General features: G+C 37.9%; 1 protein-coding gene across 4 annotated transcripts in view; it reads left to right on the forward strand.

The window, feature by feature from the left end:
• Positions 1-21323, forward strand: part of ECHDC1 (ethylmalonyl-CoA decarboxylase 1) — a 53122-nt gene extending 31799 nt beyond the window's left edge. For all 4 annotated transcript variants that reach the window (XM_070376285.1, XM_070376283.1, XM_070376284.1 and 1 more), the window contains 2 exons: positions 4798-4878; positions 19689-21323. In XM_070376285.1, coding sequence (XP_070232386.1) covers positions 4798-4878; positions 19689-20097 — 490 coding nt within the window. In that variant the 3' untranslated portion in view covers positions 20098-21323. The remainder of the gene's footprint in view (positions 1-4797; positions 4879-19688) is intronic.
• The last annotated feature ends 461 nt before the right edge of the window (positions 21324-21784 follow it).

The raw sequence follows: 21784 nt of genomic DNA on the forward strand, positions 1-21784 counted from the left end.
GCATCTTGTTTTATGTCCCTGGATATGTTCCAGGGCCTCCTAGTTTATAGTCTATGAGAACTTGAATAGAATTTGTATCCTCCTATTGTATGAAAATTGTATAAATCTTAATTATGTTGAATTGGTTCATGGTACCTTTCAGGTCTACTGTATCCTTCTACTTTTTTGTATGTTCAGTCCATTAATTTTTGAGAGTTTGATATTGAAACTCCAACTAAAAATCTTTATTAAAAAATAATTGTAATATATAGTGGAACTGTATGTAACTTTGTTCTGTATTTTCCAAGTCTCCTATAAATGTGTTATATTTTCATAATTTAAAAAATAAAAAAGGCAATAATTAAAAAAAGAACACAATTTCTAAAAAAAACCCAAATAACTCTTTATTAGTCTGTGCTTTGCACTAGTTAAAAAATAGTCACTGATACTCTATTCATATTTAGAATATATGAATCCAATATTCATATATTCTGGTTCATATTTATTCTAATGATGAACTGTTTATTTTTGCCATCAAGGACAGTCATATAATTAGGTGTTAGTGAAGTACATACAAATATTTAAAAAATAAGAGCCTTGAGAGGTAAAAAGAGTTTAAGACTTAGCTCTTTTCCCTAAAGAGTTTGTATTTAGTTATAAGCTGGCTATATTTAAGTATAGTTAAATACTGATACTAGAGCAGAAAAGATGCATAAAGATAACCTAATATTCAAAATTAGTAGAATGAATAGGAGAAGGCAATGGCACCCCACTCCAGTACTCTTGCCTGGAAGATCCCATGGATGGAGGAGCCTGTTAGGCTGCAGTCCATGGGGTCGAGAAGAGTCGTACTGGACTGAGCGATTTCACTTTCACTTTTCACTTTCATGCGTTGGAGAAGGCAATGGCAACCCACTCCAGTGTTCTTGCCTGGAGAGTCCCAGGGACGGGGGGGGGCCTGGTGGGCTGCCGTCTATGGGGTCGCGCAGAGTTGGACACGACTGAAACGACTTGGCAGCAGCATAGTAAAGTGGTCTGTATCCACAAGGAGAGAGAAGAAGAGTTACCAGTTGGAGAAAGCTTTTACATATGTCTGAGAAAGATGGATTCACTTTGCACCTAGAAGAGGAAGAAAAGGGAAAAAATTTGGGTCCTGTCATTATGCATTTGGGGTTACAAACTATGACATGATTGGGGTGATTAGCTTTCTACTTCCATATTCTGAATGTAAAAAAAGTTAAAATTCGGGGAAACTAAGGAAATTCATACTTGTTTAGCACACTTATTTATTGGACATGAATGTATTTTTGTTACTCTTTATATATGAGAGTCTAGAAAGAGTGATCTTCATTGTATTAGTTCCTATTCATCACATTTGACCTTTTCTTAAGTAAATCTTAGAAGTTTTTTTCTTTAGATAATCCTTTTTATTTGGAAGCAGTGTGTGTTAAGAAATGTGTAATTTCTTAAGACCTGTATCTTTTCATTTTGGTTAGACCTACAAAAAAATTTATATTTTTGAAACATTTTAAATTCACCTTTTAATACACAGTTCTGCAAACTGTGTCTTTGCAAACATGTCTTTTCATGTCTTTGCAAACATGAAAGGTGAAGACTATTTTTACTTCAGAACCATTCTTTTATGTAGGATCAGTCTCTGGCTCATTTCAATGAGGAATGAAAAGATTTTTGGTAGGAACCTTCCATACCACATTTCTTCCTTTTTGATACAGCCTTAATTTTCCCATCTATAATTTGATATCAACAAAAATGGACTAAGACTATAGCACACCGAATAATTCCCAATTGTCAGGTGCTTAGAAATTCCAGGAGCTCTCTACAAGCTTGTTAGTCAGTCACTCAGTCATGTCTAACTGTTTGGACCCCATGAACTATACCCCACCAGGCTTCTCTGTCCATGGAATTCTCCAGGCAAGAATACTGGAGTGGGTGCCATTCCTTCTCCAGAGGATTGTCCCGACGCAGGGATCAAACCTGGGTCTGCTGCATTGCAGGCACATTCTTTACCATGTGAGCCACCAGGGAAGCCTGTATACAGGCTTACCTCGGAGATATTGCAGGTTGGGTACCACACCACCACAACAAAATGGTAGCAAAATAAAGCAAGTCACAGAATTTTTTGGTTTCCCAGTGCATATGAAAGTTAATTTATACTCTTCTGTAGTCTGTTAAGTATGTGATAGCATTATGTCTTTAAAAATGTATGTATTAATTTAGAAACACTTTATTGCTGAAAAATGCCAATCATCATCTGAACCTTCAGTGAATCTTAGTCTCTTTGTTGGTGCAGGGTCAGTATTGATGGCTGCTAACTGATCAAGGTGGTAGTCACTGAAGGTTGGGGTAGCTGTGGAAATTTCTTGAAATAAGACAACAGTGAAGTTTTCAGCTTCATTTGACTCTTTCTTTCATGAACAGTTTCTCTGTAACATCCAGTGCTGTTTGACAGCATTTTTACCCACAGAGGAACTTCTTTCAAAATTGGAGTCAATCCTCTCAAACCCTGTGGCAGCTTTATCAAATACGTTTATTTAATATTTAAAATCTTTTGTTGTCATTCCAATAGTCATCACAACATCTTCACCAGGAATAGATTCCATCTCAAGAAACCACTCTCTTTGCTCATCCATGAGAAGCAACTCCTCATCTGTTAAAGTTTATCATGAGATTGCAGCAAAATCAGTCACAGTTTCAAGCTCCACTTCTTATTCTCTTGCTGTTTCCACCACATCTGCAGTTACTTTCTCTTTCTCTAATGTCTTGAACCCCTCAAAGTCATCCAAGAGGTTTGGAATCAGCTTCTTCCAAACTCCTGTTAATGATGTTTTGAGTTCTTCCGATTAATCACAGATGTTTTTAATAGTGTCACCAGGCTCCTCTGCCCATGGAATTTTGCAGGCAAGAATACTGGTGTTGGTTGCCATTTCTTCCTCCAGGGGATCTTCCCCACCCAGGGATCGAACTCCAGTCTCCTGGGTCTTCTGCATCACAGGCAGATTCTTCATCTGCTAAGCCATTGGAGAAGCCCCAACAGCATCTCAAATGGTGAATCCTTTCCAGAAGGTTTTCAATTTACTTTGCCCAGATCCATCAGAAGAATCACTCTCTGTGGAAGCTAAAGACTAATGAATTATATTTCTTAAATAATGAGACTTGAAAGTTAAAATTACTACTTGATCCACAGGCTGCAGAATGGATGTTGTATTAGCAGGCATGAAAAACAGCTTTTATTTCACTGTATACCTTCATTGGAGCTCTTGGGTGATCAGGTGCATTTCATTGTCAATGGGCAGTAATAGTTTGCAAGAAATCTATTTTTTCTGAGCAGTAAATCAGCAGTGGACTTAAAATATTCAGTAAACTACGTTGTAAACCAATGTGCTCACCCAGCCTTTGTTGTTCTATTTATATAACACTGAGTAGATTGAGCATAATTCTTAAGAGCCCTAGGATTTTCAGAGTGGTAAATGAGCATTTAGTTTCAACTAGTAACAGGCTGCCCCTAAAACGAGAGTTAGCCTGCCCTTTGAAGCTTTGAAGCCAGGCATTGATGTCTCTCTAGCTGTGAATGTCCTAGATGGCATCTTCTTCTAATATAAGGTTGTTTTGTCTGCGTCCTCACCTTCATGAATTATGTTAGATCTTCAGGATAACTTGCTGCAGCTGGCATCTGATCTGCATCAACACTTGCTGCCTCACCTAGCACATTTATGTTATGGAGACGACTTCTTTCCTGAATCCTCATAAACCAACCTCTGCTAGCTTCACACTTTTCTTCTATGTCTTCCACATCTCTCTCAGCCTTCATAGAACTGAAGAGAGTTAGGACCTTGCTCTGGATTAGGCTTTGGCTTAAGGGAATGTGGGTAATTTGATCTAATATCTGGACCAATAAGACTTTCTTCCTATTAGCAATAAAGTTGTTTTGCTTTCTTATCTTTCATGTGTTTACTGGAGGAGCACTTTTCATTTCTTTCAAGAACTTTTACTTTGCATTCACAACTTGGCTAACTGTTAGCCAAAGCTTAATCCAGCACAATAAGTGAAAGTGAAAGTTGCTCAGTCGTGTCCAACTCTTTGCAACCTCATGGACTGTATGCAGTCCATGGATTTCTCCAGGCCAGAATACTGGAGAGGGTAGCCTTTTCCTTCTCCAGGAGATCTTCCCAACCCAGAGTTTGAACCCAGGTTTCGCACATTGCTGGCGGATTCTTTACCAGCTGAGCCACCAGGGAAGCCCAATAAAATGAAGCACAAAAAAATGAGGTGTGCTTGCATTATACAGAAGCAACTGTTTATTTGGAAGAAAGTTAATATGCCTATAGTTTAAATAATGATTTGGGGAGGTATGTTGATCAGTTTGGGGCTTCCCTGGTGGTTCAGAACAGTAAAGATGGCAATGTAGGAGACCCAGGTTCGATCCCTGGATCAGGAAGTTCCCCTGAAGAAGGGAATGGCTACCCACTCCAGCATTCTTGCCTGGAGAATTCCATGGACAGAAGCTGGCAGGCTACAGTCCATGGGGTGGCACAGAGTCGGATACAACTTAGCTACAAACACCTTCACTTTGATAAGTTTGCATAGCATTTAGTATGAATTATTATATCTTCATTATTATACTGTTTTGCTTCTCATGATTTACAGGCTAATGAGTACTGTACCTTGAGGTGTGCTTGTTTTTTAAACATAGATCAATAATTTTGTTTCTACTGTATTTCAAGTTTTTAAAATATTTGTAGATTAATATCAGAATTTAAAATATTAACATCCATTTGTCCTTCTTCCTTCAATATACAGACTTCCTTTAATAAGTGTTGCACTGGTTCAAGGTCGGGCATTGGGTGGAGGAGCAGAAGTTACTACAGCATGTGATTTCAGGTAGGGTAAAAATTGTATTACTCCTCACACAAATATAATTAACGTGTGAAATTTATTTCTTTGCCTGAATTATAAGTATTTAATATATTTTAAAATAGGATATTGATGAGGAAATATTTTCTTTCTGCCAATCATATCATTAAAGTAGATAATGAGTCTAATATAACTCCATAATTACTTCATTGCTGTACATTTCAAAAAGTTAAAATGATTTTGAAAAAAATCCATATTAACAAAGTCCCCAGGGAATGAAGCCAAGGAAATACAAGCCAAGAGTCACAAGAATTATACAAGAAAAGAATAAATACAAGCCAAGGAAATACAAGCGAAGAGTCACAAGAATTATACAAGAAAAGAATTAAAAAAAAAAAAACCAAAGAAATAGAATGGGGAAAGGGTCTGCTTGGGTCTTCTTCTTACTAATGACAAAAGGTTTTCTGAGACCCTGTCTCTACTGTGATTTGTAGAAACTTTGTGGGGATTTTGAGCTGATTAGAGAATTCATTTAGAGAAAATTATTTGGTATCAATTAACCCTTTAATCCAGAGAAGGCAATGGCACCCCACTCCAGTACTCTTGCCTGGAAAATCCCATGGATGGAGGAGCCTGGTAGGCTGCAGACCATGGGGTCGCTAAGAGTCGGAAACGACTGAGCGACTTCACTTTCACTTTTCACTTTCATGCATTGGAGAAGGAAATGGCAACCCACTCCAGTGTTCTTGCCTAGAGAATCCCAGGGATGGCGGAGCCTGGTGGGCGGCTGTCTATGGGCGGCTGTCTATGGGGTCGCACAGAGTCAGACACGACTGAAGCGACTTAGCAGTAGCAGCAGCAGCAGCAACCCTTTAATCCTAGAATTCTTTTTAGTATTGGATAGCTGTACTTTTGGAGAAGGGAATGGCAGTCCACTCCAGTGTTCTTGCCTGGAGAATTCCAGGGATGAAGAAGCCTGGCGGGCTACAGTTCGTGGGGTCGCAAAGAGTCAGACACGACTCAGTGACTAACACATGCAGCTGTACTTTATAGGAATGATACAGTTTTTGTAAGGCTTTCTGTATTTTGGTTTTGTGTGTATAAAACATAAATGTCAGTTTAATGACTTGCTACAAAATAGGAAGCTATGTAACCATCTTATAGGTCAAGAATTGAAACATTATCAGCATTCCTGATTCCTTAAGTCATAACCCCTTCATTTCCATCTGTAAGAGAGTATTACCAGAAATTTTATAATTACTTTCTCATTATCCTTTATAGTTTTATAAGTTAACCATTCTATAACCAATATATTCTATTTATTTTCCTTTTGAACTAAATATAAATAGCATACTAATAGAAATACTATGAGGAAAGATTCAGTTAGCTAATTCATGCAAAAGAGGTAACTTTTTAAAATTTATGACTCAGGTTTCAGTTTATAAGTTGAAATATGTCACTTTATATTCAAATAAATTGAGATTTTAAAATAGTTTGGGTGTATAAGACAAATTACAAAGATCCTAGTCTCTTTGAAAACTGTGTTAAAGTTGCTTCAGTTGTGTCTGACTCTCTGTGACCCTATGGACTGTAGCCTGCCAGGCTTCTCTGTCCGTGGGATTCTCCAGGCAAGAATACTGAAGTGGATTGCTATGCTCTACTCCAGGGGATCTTCCCGACCCAGGGATTGAACCTGTGGCTCCTATATCACACGCAGATTTTTTACCTTTGAGCCACTGCCCCCTGGGGAAGTCCCTTTGAAGACTACTGCTGCTGCTAAGTCGCTTCAGTCGTGTCCGAGTCTGTGCGACCCCATAGACGGCCGCCCACCAGGCTCCCCCATCCCTGGGATTCTCCAGGCAAGAACACTGGATGGGTTGCCATTTCCTTCTCCAATGCATGAAAGTGAAAAGTGAGTGAAATCACTCAGTCGTGTCCGACTCCTCGCGACCCCATGGACTGCAGCCTACCAGGCTCCCCCGTCCCTGGGATTTTCCAGGCAAGAGTACTGGAGTGGGGTGCCATTGCCTTTTACTTGCTAATTGGGGAGCATTCTTGTATACAACAACTGGCCATTTCACACGACAGTGCCCTCTGCTGTCATCAGTGCAGATTGCATTCAGTTCAGTTGCTCAGTTGTGCTCGACTCTTTGAGACCCCATGGACTGCATGCAGCACACCAGGCTTCCTTGTCCATCACCAACTCCCGGAGCTTACTCAAACTCATGTCCATTGAGTCGGTGATGCCATCCAACCATCTCATCCTCTGTCGTCCCCTTCTCCTCCTGCCTTTGGTCTTTCCCAGCATCAGAGTCTTTTCCAAGGAGTCAGTTCTTCGCATCAGGTGGCCAAAGTATTGGAGTTTCAGCTTCAGCATCAGTCCTTCCCATGAATATTCAGGACTGATTTCCTTTAGGATGGATTGGTTTGATCTCCTTGCAGTCCAAGGGACTCACAAGTGTCTTCCTCAACACCACAGGTCAAAAGCATGAATTCTTCAATGCTCAGCTTTCTTTATGGTCCAACTCTCACATTCATACATTACTACTGGAAAAACTATAGCTTTGACTATATAGACCTAATTGCAGATTCTATCAGGAAGCTACATTTTCATTCTATGAGGAGGAAGCAGTTATATTGGCTTTATGGACGATATGAGACTAAATAGAAAATGTGTGTGAAAGGATTAAATGCTTTTCTCACTTTACCCTGAAATAAAGGTACTTATGAAATATATCATTTAAAATATATGATATATAAGTATAAAGTATATATTTAGATATAATGTAATATATCTAAAGAATCCTAAGCTATATGTAAATATACATTATTACACTTAAAAATCCTCTACATAAAAGTAAGTGAAAATTAAAACTTTATAGATGTACTCTGGACAAAATGTACCCTCTAACACAGAATGGTGTGCTCATCTTTAAGCATTTATTAGACTTTTCCTTCATCTTTTATACTCATTCCTGATCTGTGTTTGGGTGGAGTTAGGGTTTAGGACAAAAGGCAAAATCACAGAAAAAATAATTAAAGATTACTTAGTCCTTTAATACTACTAATTTACCTTTCTATGTTTTTCTGTAAATGAAGTGTCATATGTCCTAGAACCTCATAAAATACTGAGTTTTTTTGATTATGAGAAGTCTCAGGGTACTACCCTCATCAGATATATTCAGTATCATAAACTGATACAGTCACTTTTCCGTGAAGACATATTCATTTGTGGATCAATGACTTGGCTTGTATAGATCCTCATATTAAGCTGCATTCAGTAGAGTCATTCATTAAACATATATTTAGCACACATTTATGCTAGCTCGGGAAGCAACAGTTAGAACTAGACATGGAACAACAGACTGGTTCCAAATACGAAAAGGAGTACGTCAAGGCTGTATATTGTCACCCTGCTTATTGAACTTATATGCAGAGTATATCATGAGAAACGCTGGGCTGGAAGAAACACTAGCTGGAATCAAGATTGCTGGGAGAAATATCAATAACCTCAGATGTGCAGATAACACCACCCTTATGGCAGAAAGTGAAGAGGAACTAAAAAGCCTCTTGATAAAAATGAAAGAGGAGAGTGAAAAAGTTGGCCTAAAGCTCAACATTCAGAAAATGAAGATCATGGCATCTGGTCCCATCACTTCATGGGAAATAGATGGGTAAACAGTGGAAACAGTGTCAGACTTTATTTTTGGGGCTCCAAAATCACTGCAGATGGTGATTGCAGCCAAGAAATTAAAAGATGCTTACTCCTGGAAAGGAAAGTTATGACCAACCTAGATAGCATTCAAAAGCAGAGACATTACTTTGCCAACAAAGGTCCATCTAGTCAAGGCTATGGTTTTTCCAGTAGTCATGTATGGATGTGAGAGTTGGACTGTGAAGAAAGCTGAGCGCCAAAGAATTGATGCTTTTGAACTGTAGTGTTGGAGAAGACTCTTGAGAGTCCCTTGGACTGCAAGGAGATCCAACCAGTCCATTCTAAAGGAGATCAGTCCTGGGTGTTCTTTGGAAGGACTGATGCAAAGAACTTTGCAGTACTTTGGCCACCTCATGCGAAGAGTTGACTCATTGGAAAAGACTCTGATGCTGGGAGGGATTGGGGGCAGGAGGAGAAGGGGACGACAGAGGATGAGATGGCTGGATGGCATCACCGACTCAATGGACATGAGTTTGAGTGAACTCCGGGAGTTGGTGATGGACAGGGAGGCCTGGCGTGCTGCAATTCATGGGATCGAAAAGAGTCGGACACGACTGAGTGACTGAACCGAACTGAACTGACTGATGCTAGCTCAGCATTGCCATTCAAGAAAGTTGTGTGTCTTGGTTTTTCATTTAGTATTTTTAGTAATACAGTTTTATTACATTTTATAAAATCCTTGGTTCACAACTTATAAGAAGTTTTAAAAACATAGAGACTGATCCTTCACAGTAGAAGTGTGAAAAACACTCTCCTAGACTATTCAGCTCTTTTAAATGTACACACTCAATGCAAGAGTTCTTAAAGGTAAAGCCTAATAGAAAGGCTTGTATAACTGAAGTACATTACTAACCACTAATTACAAGGTAGTGATAAACCAATATAAATTACTCTAGCTGATCTTCCACCTAACTTTACCATTGTTCTGTCGGATATTTTCTATAACAAACTGGAAACTATTTCTGGAGATGAGAGATACTTTTTTTTTGAGAAATATTTTTAATATGAATATTCCTGATAAGTGAGTGCATTACCCCACTCCCTGCCCTGAAACCCTTTAAGCACCAGCTGATAATACATGTAATGAATTAATATGTCAGAAACACTCAGGTCTACATAACATATATAGACTCTCAAACTGAATTGCCTTCAGTTGAGTCATCATTTTCATGTAAAACTTGCTTAGAGAAAATGGCTTTTAAAAAACATTTTCTAAAGTTGGTAACTTAAAAATTGTCATTCCACAGTGCTCAAAAACTAGTCATTCAAACATTATGTTTCTCTTTAGTGACAAAATTGATGAAATAAAAAGGTAGAACCGTGATAAAATCATCTGCTTCTAACTTTTAAATTTGTCTTGATTAAATGAAACACAAATTAAGAAAATATGTATTTGAATATTAGTTTTCTATTGCAGCCATAACAAATCACCACAAATTTATTGGCTTATAACAGCACGTGTTCATCTCACAGATATATAGGTTGGAAGTCTGGCTGGGCTGAACTGCGTTCTCTAAACCTGGTCACGCAAGGCCCAAGTCAGTAGGTTGACCGGACTGAGCTCTAAGGACTCGGGGGAGCGTGCACTTCCAGGCTCATCCTGGTTACAGCTGGCAGAATCCAGTCCCATGCACTTGTAAGACTGAGGTCTCTGTTCTTCCATCAGCATGCCAGCCAGGGGTTAGTCTTCACTCTTGGAAGATGCCTGTATTCCTTCTCATGTTTTCCATGTGACCCCCTTCAGCAGCGGTGGGTTAAGTTCCTTTCATACTTTAAATCTTTCTCACTTTTCCCTCTGCTGCATCTCTCTGACTCCAGCTGGAGAAAGTTTTCTGCTTTTAAGAGCTCACTGGTTAGAATGAGCCCACTCAGATAATCTGGGATAATGCCTCTGTTTTGAGATACACACACACACACACACACACACACATAACCTTAATTAGATCTGCACAGTCCCTTTTATCATGTAAAGTAACATATGCAGAGCTTCCTGGGATTAGGGCCTGGATGTCTTTGTGGGACCATTCTATCTCCATCACAAGGGCTTGTCATAGAGAATATAGTTGCCAGCTTTTTTTTTTTTGCTAACTTTTATATTCCGATCACCAATTAAAATTGGTAACTTTGTTACTCTAAGTTACCTTTGTGAACTGCATCTTTTTAAACTTGTTTAGATATACCAAATTGGTAAAGGTTCATTGATACAAAAATTACTTAATGTGTTGTTATATTATAGTTTCTTAGATTGGTTTCAAGCTCAAGATTCTAGAGTGTGCTTTAGGAGGTACTTAGAACACTCATTCCTTGATTCCCCTTGTCTTATGCCCTATCATTCAACAAAAGGAAGGGGGTGTGAGAGGGAAGGGGAAAGGAAGGAAAATCTCTCAGAAATATCCTAGAAAATAGAAAATTACAAACTCAAACTGCTTGAGTTTTCAGCATCAACTTTTGGCAGTCAGAAACATGTCAACAGTTTAATTCAGTTTTTGCTACTTAATTTGGTATAAGAGAGAAATTGGAATTGTGCTTTTGGTTTGAATTTACAGTCAGCTCTCTGTATCTGTGGGTTCCAAATTCAAGATTTCAACCAAGGATTGAAAATACTCTGGAAAAAAATTCAGAAAATTTCAAAAAGCAAAACTTGAATTTGCCATGTGCTTGCAACTACTGATGTTCCTTTTACACTGAATTAGGTATAAGTAATCTGAAAGAAAAGTGAAAGTGAAGTCGCTCAGTCGTGTCCGACTCTTTGCAACCCCATGGACGGTAGCCTACCAGGCTCTGCCGTCTATGGGATTTTCCAGGCAAGAATACTGGAGTGGGCTGCCATTTCCTTCTCCAGGGGCTCTTCCCAAACCAGGGATCAAACCTGGGTCTCCTGCATTGCAGACAAACGCTTTACTGTCTGAGCCACCAGGGAAGCCCTGGTGGGTAATCTAGAGGGATTTAAACTATATGGGAGGATGTGTACAGGTTATATAAAAATACTACACCAATTTATATAAGGAAATTAAGCATCTGAGGATTTTGGTATCTGTGAGGGATCCTGGCACCAGCTGTGGAATGGACAAAGACTCCCTGCACCATATTATAATGTAACTTCACCAATTTTTAACATTTTGCTGTTCTGTTTTTCACCTCTTATGTGTGTGTGTATATGTATGTTTTTATATATACACACACATATATATGTAAAATAATTTTTTATGAGAAATTTGAGAGTAAGTTGCAAACATCTTACCCTTTTACTCCTTTATACACACACACACACACACACATAAATATATATTCTTTTTTTAAGAACTAGTTGTTCAGTTGCTCAGTTGTGTCTGACTCTTTGCAACCCCATGGATTGCAGCATGCCAGGCTTCCCTGTCCATCACCAACTCCCGGAGTTTGCTCAAACTCATGTCCATTGAGTTAGTGATGCCATTCAACCATCTCATCCTCTGTCTTCCCCTTCTCCTCCTGCCCTCAGTCTTTCCCAGCATCAGGGTCTTTTCCAATGAGTCGGCTTTTCACATCAGGTGGCCAAAGGACTGGAGCTTCAGCTTCAGCATCAGTCCTTCCAATGAATATTCACGGCTGATTTCCTTTAGGGCTGACTGGTTGTCTCCTTGCAGTCCAAAGGACTCTCAAGAGTCTTCTCCAGCACCATAGTTCAAAAGCATCAATTCTTCAGCGCTCAGCCTTTTTTATGGTCCAACTCTCACATCCATACATGACCACTGGAAAAACCATAGCTTTGACCAGATGGACCTTTGTCAGCAAGAGTCCATATAGTAACTGACTATACTGTAATGAAGAACTAGAGTGTTCTTTATATAACCACAGCACACAGTTGTCAAATGCAAGAAATTTAACATTGATGCCATACTTTATCTAATATACTATCCATATTGTAATTGTGTCAGTTTGGCAGTGATGTCCTTTATAGCACTCCTGACATTCCCTCTACTGCACAGTCGTGCACTGCACTTAGTTGGCAGAGCTCTTCATGTTCAGAACTGAGATAATGCTTATAAGCCACTAAGTTCGTGTGATAACATCAATAGAAAGTAACACAGATAATGATACTTTAAAAATGTTTATTGTGCTTTCTATTGTAAAAGGATATTTTGTGCATTCTGGGGAATATGAATCACCTGAGGATTTTGTTGAAATGCAGTTCTGATTTCATCTCAGGGGTGAAGCCTGAGTTGATGCTGATATTACTGGTTCACAGACCACTCATTGAATAGCAACGTTCTAGATTACTTTGTGTGTTGGTCATTCAGTCGTGTCCAACTCTTTGTGATCCCATGGACTATAGCCCGCCAGGCTCCTCTGTCCATGGGATTCTCCAGGCAAGAATGCTGGAGTGGGTAGCCATTCCCCTCTCCAGGAGATCTTTCCGACCCAGGGATCAAACCTGGGTCTCCCACACTGCAGGCATATTCTTTACCATATGAGCCACCAGGGAAGATTGTTTTGAAAATACTTACTTTGAACATATTGTAAATATTATAATAATAAAATATACCTTACTGTATATTAAATTTTAAGAATATAGAGTTAGCTATAGCATAAAAATTAAAGTTGCAGCCAAAGGTAATTAGCAGTAGCACTGCAGTGTGCTTTCTTCATATCTTTTTAAAATAGACATAATTTTCTATTTTTAAAAAATTAGGATCATATGACCTATATTTTATATTTAATGACAGTGTTCCCATATCACTTGTGTACTTGAAAAATATGAATTTAAAATTTTTTAAAAATCCCATCAGTTTGGATGTACTAAAATATCCTCTTTTGGCTGTTTCTAATTTTCCTCTATCATGATTAATGCTGTGATAACTGCCTTATATGTAAGGCTTTGTCATTTTGGATTATTTTCTTTAATTTATTCTATAGATCCTAACACTTACTAAGTATTTCAGGTACTTAGTCAAAGAATGTGAACATGTTTGAAAGTTTGGATATATAGTGCCAAGTTACCCTCCAGGAAAGATTCTGCTAGTTTATGCTACGACCAGCAGTATATGAGTGTCTATTTGAGAGCATCCTTTTTACAATAAGTATTACTCTTTTAAAAGCTCTCTTCTAACTTTGATAATCAAAAATTAAATTTTATTTTGTGTTTTTTAAAGTTTTGGTGAGGCATAAATTTTCATATATTCATTGATGTGTATCTGTGTGAATTGTGTGCATTTTCTTTTTGTTTTTCTTTGGAGTATCTTAAGATTTTGCTGTTTATACACTGGATGAAAAACACATTTTTATTCCGTCATCTCCCTAGAGGAATAAAATTCTCAATTATGCAATTTAGAGCCTGTTATTTAATTTGTTTTCAATCTTGAACATTGATTTTATGAATATAAATAACTCTCAGCCAAAGGTATTAGCATTTCCAGCTGCTACCTTTTAGTTCAAAGTATATTACAAAGAAAGGGAGCTGTAAACAGGCTTGTCCCAAGGGAGCTACTGTACATAGCCCTTTTCTTAAAATACTAACCTAATAAGTCAAACATGAAATACAACATAATATTCATACTTGCACAAATGTGCACACACAAACACACACACCCCCCAACCAACACATCCCAGAGTCATTAAAAAGCAAATTCCATTTTTGCTGTGGCAGTGCCTGTATTCTGAATATGAGATGTCCAGCTCAGGAAGCAGTCACATTTCCTGTGCATGTTGCTTTTTCTGTAGTTATCACTGTTTTATGTGAAAAGTCTTACTTCAGAGCCTGTGGTATCAAGAACATCCCCTTCTCTGAGCATGCTAGGATTACAACTGAATACTAAAATCAGACTTTATATTCCCCAAACATTCTCCTGTCTGTTGCTCTCTCACTGTACCACCACCATCACACACAAATGCGCACATGCACAAATAGAAAAAAACTTCATTCAACCACATACTTCTTACTCAAGCAGTCTCTTTACATAAAGTACATGGAGCCTCATGAGACCAATCAGCTAAGAGCAGGAAATCAGAAAGGTGAGATAAGGGGAGGATCTTTGAGATCTTTCCCTCTCTTTTCTGTAATTTGCCTGTGATGTGATAGACAACAGGAGGAAGAAAATGCCAGGAAGGTACGCACAAAAATAAATAAGTGTCTGTGTTCAAGGCATGATTCTAAAAAGTATTGTTTGTGGTCAGAGATGTTGCTGCTTATGTACCATATTTCTCACGTCACTACAGTTTGCTTTGTTGTATTTGGTTTGTTCTTAATGTCATGTAAACGACCAGCAATTTCTGACCCTAAAAGTTTATTTAAATCAATGATTCCGGACTTTAAATTTATGATATCATGTGATTTAATTTTATAACAGGACTGCTGTCTTTAAAATTTTAAATATTTATGCTTTTACTTATATTGCACAATATTCCTTAAGTTAGTCTTAGGTATATGTCTATTTCTATGTTTTTAAAAAAAAATCAACTTGGAATCTTCCACTTCAGTCATATCTATAACGGAACACAGTATTATTTCTACCTTTATTTGGAAATTAAGAATTGTATATAGTTTGTAGTCTCCATTAACAGATATTGAGGAAAGATAGTGTATCATTCAGAGAAGGCGATGGCATCCCACTCCAGTACTCTTGCCTGGAAAATCCCATGGATGGAGGAGCCTGGTGGGCTGCAGTCCATGGGGTCTCGAAGAGTGGGATAAGACTGAGCGACTTACTTTCACTTTTCACTTTCATGCATTGGAGAAGGAAATGGCAACCCACTCCAGTGTTCTTGCCTGGAGAATCCCAGGGACGGGGGAGCCTGGTGGACTGCTGTCTATGGGGTCGCACAGAGTCAGACACGACTGAAGTGACTTAGTAGCAGCAGCAGCAGTGTATCATTATTTGCTGGGCTTCCAGTGCAAGTATAGCTCTTTTACATTTCAATACTTTAGGGATTGAATGACTTTAGTCCAGCAAAAAACTTTATAATGCCATTCTAGCAGAAACACTGCTATTATTTGTAGTGACTTACCTGTTAAGGCAACCAACTTGATAATAATGAAAGCTAGTACACAGAGAATGTAATACGTGTACTGTGAGGCTATAAAATACATAGTTTTTATATACCAAATAAAAGTATAAATAATACTGTGTTCTATAGATGTGGCAGAGGCAGAAAATTTCACACTTTTTTTTTTTTTTTGATGTGGACCATTTTTAAAGTCTTTATTGAATTGGTTACAATATTGCTTTTGTTTTATATTTTGATTTCTTGGCCAGGAGGCATGTTAGAATCTTAGCTCCCTAATGAGGGATCAAAGCCACATACCCTGCACTGAAAGGTGAAGTCTTAACCACTGAACTGCCAGGGAAGTCCCACACTGATTTTTTTTAAAATATATGTATAAGCAAGTTCCTCTAGGATTAACAGAATTGTGGTGTATATATGTCCTAAGTAACTTTCATATATTAACTCATTTATTGTAGTACTCATAGAAATTCTAAGGCATAAATACTATCTTTATATCTATTTGCTGGACAAGCATACAGAGGCCCAGGGATGTTAAATAATCTACTCTTGCTCCTCTTTATACCATTGAGTCTTTGGTCTCTGCTGTGTTTTACAAGGTGTAAAATGCAGCCGGTCTAGTGGTCAGGCCTGGTAGTCTGGCTTAAGTTATATTCTTCCCCAGTGCAGTTATCTATTTGTTTCTCATTTCTTTGCCATTTAGTTCATGAAAAGTACCTTTCTTTAATAATAAACATTTTTAACACTTAAAAAAAATAACTTTTAGGAAAAAGTTTCCTATTTTAATACAATTTGGTAATTGTTTTTCTTGAATAAGTTTGTTCAAAGTCCTGAAACTTACAGCTCAACTCATCAGAAATTAGTAGCACAATGAACAGTCTTTTCAGGTATCAACATTGACTTTGCAACACCTGTCAAAAGATACTCTCTTCCAAGTTATGGTTAGTTTTTCCTGATGTATCCATACCACAACACCAGGTATATCCAGGTTAGATTAATTTCCTCATCACCCCTCTCAGTGGGTGTCACAGGAGATTTTCAACCTTGCCAACGATAATGACACTAACAGTCAGAGGATACTTACAATTCTACTTGTCAAAATTCTAAGAGAGTTCATATGGTTTAATGAGTCTGCTATAGGGCTTCAGCATCTTAAGATTTGGGTCTTCCAGTTTTCTACATAGATTAATAGATTATCACTTGCAGGAAACTACATTATACGTGGTGCCAGATAACTGCATCTAAACTAGCAGGAATTCGTGTATAATCCTGTAAGGGCTCTTAGGAAGAAGTTTCTAATTTTGGATACATCTTGTTGATGGGACATTTTCTTCATAAATTCTGATTATCACCATTGAAAATTTTATATTTAAACTTGAACTTTTAGATTAATAAAGAGTCTTGTGAAGGGTTATCATCTAAATGTCCCATATTTCTCTCATTGTTAAACTACTTTGTGTTCGTCACTAATAAAATTTTTGGTCTTATTTTCTAATGTAATATGCACTTCAGTTCACAAGTACACCCTAGGCATGACGTATAAAGAATGGATGTCAGAGTTTGATGACAACAGGTATTTATACAAGGACAGCCTCAGGATTTGTTAGCGTTCTTTACAAGTGATACCTCACCTTATAAAACGTGGCAAAAGGAAAACAACCAGTATAAAGATGATGTTATTCTTCAGGAGAAGTGAAGTCGCTCAGTCGTGTCCGACTCTTTGTGACCATGGACTATAGCCTACCAAGCTCCTCTGTCCATGGGATTTTCCAGGCAAGAGTACTGGAGTGTATTGCCATTTCCTTCTCCAGGGGATCTTCCTGACCCAGGGATCAAACCCGGGTCTCCCACATTGTGGGCAGATGCTTAACCATCTGAGCCACCAGGGAAGTGGCTTTAGAAGGCATTCTTTACAAGCAATTCCAAATATATATATGTTTTATACATAATAACTTTTGTTGTCATAAGTTCATCTGCATTAGCCCAACATCTAGGACTTTAACCAGCTTTTATGTTCAGATGATTTTAAGTGAATTTTTTCCTGACATAGTCCTTCTTTGTATTGTAGACATAGCTCTGAGCCATCAATGTCAGTTCCAGGGCATAATTAGGAATTGTGACAATTTTATCTGTGAAAAGCTTTATAGGATTTTCAACATTAATATTATTTCCCAGTTATTAGACATTACTGTAATTTCTACTTTCTTTTGACCTTGATTTCTGTTTAACGAAGCTGTTCTTCCCTCACAATTTGGGGCTAGTTCAGATTCTTAAGACACTTGGTTCCTTCTTCCTCCCATTTGAAAATTATTTATTGAAAACTACTACTTTCATGGCTGTTTGCTTCTAAAAACAGTGGTCCATAATTGAGGCAGATTTTCCCTCATAGGAATTCACAGCTGCCAAGGAGAACGTCTTCTTTCCCAGTGGGTTAGTAAATAGGCTTTTGTGAGAATTCTCTATTGGAATATTTCTCTTGATTAAAGGATCAGAGACTGAGAGTCTGTTGTTCTTGGTGCTGAACCAACCAACCACCTGCAGCTGGGCATTGAACACTTGGGAAATGCAGAACTAACTTAGTCTTCATTTTTGTAATGAGTAGCTTGAAAGCAATAATTTTTCTTAAAAAATTAAAATTCAGACATGACCTTTAAACCAAATTAGATTTTAATAGTGAATGCATAGAGGCATGCAGTCAAAATACTGATAGGCTGCATTCCCCAAACACTGTGGCTTTATGCAGCCTATTAATAACAGCATACACATATTTAACTGGTAAATGATTGCTGTGCCTACTAGTCTCCTTGTTTATTCCCTTTTATTGTTCCACTTGATTAATCATCCTGTACATAAAAGTCCCAATATTTGGGGAAAATGAATCCCTGCTGTAGGAAATCATCCCTCTCAAGTCCAACCCAAGCCACTGTCAGCTTTCTTACTAGCATCCCCGCTTCCACTCTCCCCTAGTTACCTATTGTATGTAGTGGAAGGTTTAGAGCATGCGTGGGGAAGCTAACTTGCTTGGATTTAAAATTCTGTCCCTGCTATAGCTGCATGGCCTTGGGTGTGCTATTTATTTCATCTGTTGCCTCTGTTTCCGTCTGCAAAATGAGCATATTACTATACCTCCAGGGTTGTTCCGAGGATGTTAACATAGAGTTCCTTAAATAGTTGGTGTGCTATTAAATGCTAAATAGGCAACTCTTACAAAATAAATCAGATACAACTCCTTTGGACGGTCTCCTCCTAAAGAGCCTCACACTTAAAAAATAAAATCTGACCTCCTATCCAAGTGCCTATAAGCTCGCTCTGATCTCATCCCCCATTTCTGTTCGCTGTATTCCTGCTACATAAGCCTGGTCCCCAGAGATACTAAGCAGTTCTGCTTCAAGGCCTTTGCACTTGTAATTCCCTCTTCCTGGAATTCCCTTCCAGAATTTTGCATTGCTCACTCACTTGGGTAGTTGCTCAAAAATTCAGAGGCCTTTTCCATATAAGATGGCACACACCCAACACATGTATCCTCATACTCTAGTCCCTTGCCCCGTTTTCTTTGTAGCATGTAGCACCACTGACATTATATTGTTGTTCAGTGTCTTTCTCTCCTAACAGGAATGTAAACTGAGCAGATTTTATTTTGGTTATTCCTGTAGTCCTGCATCGAGACCACCTGGCATTGATAGAGCTTAGTAAATACTTGTGGGAAGAGTGGAGCTAAAAAACAAGTCCCAAGTTAGAAAACAGTGTTTTTACCCTAAGGACTAATGACTTGAACTTATTATAATTTTTTTTTTATAGTATGTACCTAACATTTTCTACTCCCATATATTCACTTTAATCCAGGTTTTCTCATTAGGCTACCACTCACTTTAGATTGGGTTTTCAGAATAAACGTCAAGATTAGATTCATATATGCAAAGTAAAAGATAACACAAGATTGGTGACCTTGTTTTCAGACAGAAGCACTAAATGCCATGTAGTAAACTGAATTCTATACTTAGCCAGGTTTTTTGAACATTATTTTTAATGACACAGCTACCTATAAAGACCTATGAGATTTCAGGTCAGATTATGAATAGGTAGTACTTTGTGACTAAAGCATACATACTTTCAATTAGTTTTTTTTTTTTTTTTTTTTTTGCAGGTTAATGACTACAGAGAGTGAGATCAGATTTGTCCACAAGGAGATGGGCATAATACCAAGCTGGGGCGGTGCCACCCGGCTGGTTGAGATCATCGGCGGTAGACAAGCTCTCAAAGTATTAAGTGGGGCCCTTAAGCTGGATTCAGAAAAAGCATTAAATATAGGAATGGTGGACGACATCTTGCCGTCTTCAGATGAAACCGAATGTCTCAAAGAAGCACAAGAGTGGCTACAGCAGTTTATCAAAGGGCCACCAGAAGTAATCAGAGCTTTGAAAAAATCTGTTTCTTCATGCAAAGAGCTTTGTTTAGAGGAGGCATTACAGAGAGAGAGAGATCTTCTAGGAACAGTTTGGGGTGGACCAGCAAATTTAGAGGCTGTTGCTAGGAAGGGAAAGTTTAATAAATAAGTTTTAAAAATACATCAGATCAGATCAGATCAGATCAGTCGCTCAGTTGTGTCCGACTCTTTGAGACCCCGTGAATCGCAGCACGCCAGGCCTCCCTGTCCATCACCAACTCCTGGAGTTCACTGAGACTCACGCCCATCGAGTCAGTGATGCCATCCAGCCATCTCATCCTCTGTCGTCCCCTTCTCCTCCTGCCCCCAATCCCTCCCAGCATCAGAGTCTTTTCCAATGAGTCAACGCGCAAGTTAAAACCCCAGTGATTAATATGGATAAAAGTTGAATGATACCAAATATGAATATCAAAACTACTTAGAAGGTAGTATTAGTATTTGTAGTATAACAGCTGTTTGACTACTTGAACTCAGTTGGCCTAGTTTTCAGTTTATTCAGGTAGTTGCTAAGTAATTCTGAACCTCTAACTAAAATACACAACACTTTGGGCTTAAACATAATCATTAATTCCCAGATTCCCATGATAGTTATTAGGCTATAACCAAAGACTAGTTTTTGAAAGGAAAAACTACACAAAACCTATTCCTGGTGTTCTTTCTCAAAAAGTCTTTGTCTTGTCTTAACCTGGAAATAACTTACAAAAATAATGTAATGAAGCTAAGAGAACAAAATTGTAAAGGGGTCAGGGGACAGGAAGATATGCAAAGTTATGATTCGTCCTTTTCTTCCCCTCCATGCAGCTGCATTAAAGAAGTCATGGACTGGCCCTTCTTTTAAGGATGCTCCTCACCCCACCCTTCTACGTATTTGGACCTTATTTGATGTTTCAAATAATTACTAATTTCTATTTTTGGTTATCTATGAAACAATGATGGCCACCATACAAAAAGTCTGTTGATTCTACAAAATTGGCCAGTTGATTTGTATGCACTAGAATTTCCAAGCTAGCAATTACTATAGTTTATGTAGTAATCAAATTTTCTTTGATCAGAGACTCATGAAGCATTGTGTTACACATGAATCAGATTTCTTTTTTTCCTAAGAAGTAGCCATCTTCTTTTATAACTAGCTATATTTAAAAGTAAATTTAATAATAATGGATGACAAACTTTTATGATCTTAGTAATACAGACTTAAAAAAAAATCTAAGTCAATTAAGTCCTAATCTAAGAGGTAAAAGGTGATTTTATTAATGCCAGTTTATACTTGCCATTGTAACATTCAATTCACATTTGATAAATTGTATTAAAGACAACTTGCATATGCTTCATCAACATGATCCTGCTGTTTTGATTTAGGAAAATACAGAAGATAAACTCATGTTACTTTTTTGCAGAATCAAATTCTGGATTACCAAGTTAACCCAACATTTCCAACCTTGCTGTAGATTCTACATTTTGTGTTGAGTGAGTTTGTGTCTACTAATGCTATTTAGAAATAAACCTATCATTTAATTCATGTAAGTACTAGCCATTAATGAAGACTGGCAAGGAAAACCTAGTATATACATAGCCTCTACTACCAAGTTATTTAAGACAGGCTTTAGGTTTATTTCCACACATATTTATTCCATGAAAATTCCCTGGAGACTGTTTAAATATTCTCTATGAAGAAATCAAACTTTTCTGAGCAAGTGGCCATGTAAGCTGAATATACCAATTTAAATCACCACTTTTAGTGATCTTTGGCCACAAAATGTTTCCCATTCCCTTCCAGATTCAAACAAGAGACAGAT

The sequence above is a fragment of the Bos mutus genome, chromosome 9, assembly GCF_027580195.1.
Source record: "Bos mutus isolate GX-2022 chromosome 9, NWIPB_WYAK_1.1, whole genome shotgun sequence".
NCBI classification, from domain to species: domain Eukaryota; kingdom Metazoa; phylum Chordata; class Mammalia; order Artiodactyla; family Bovidae; genus Bos; species Bos mutus.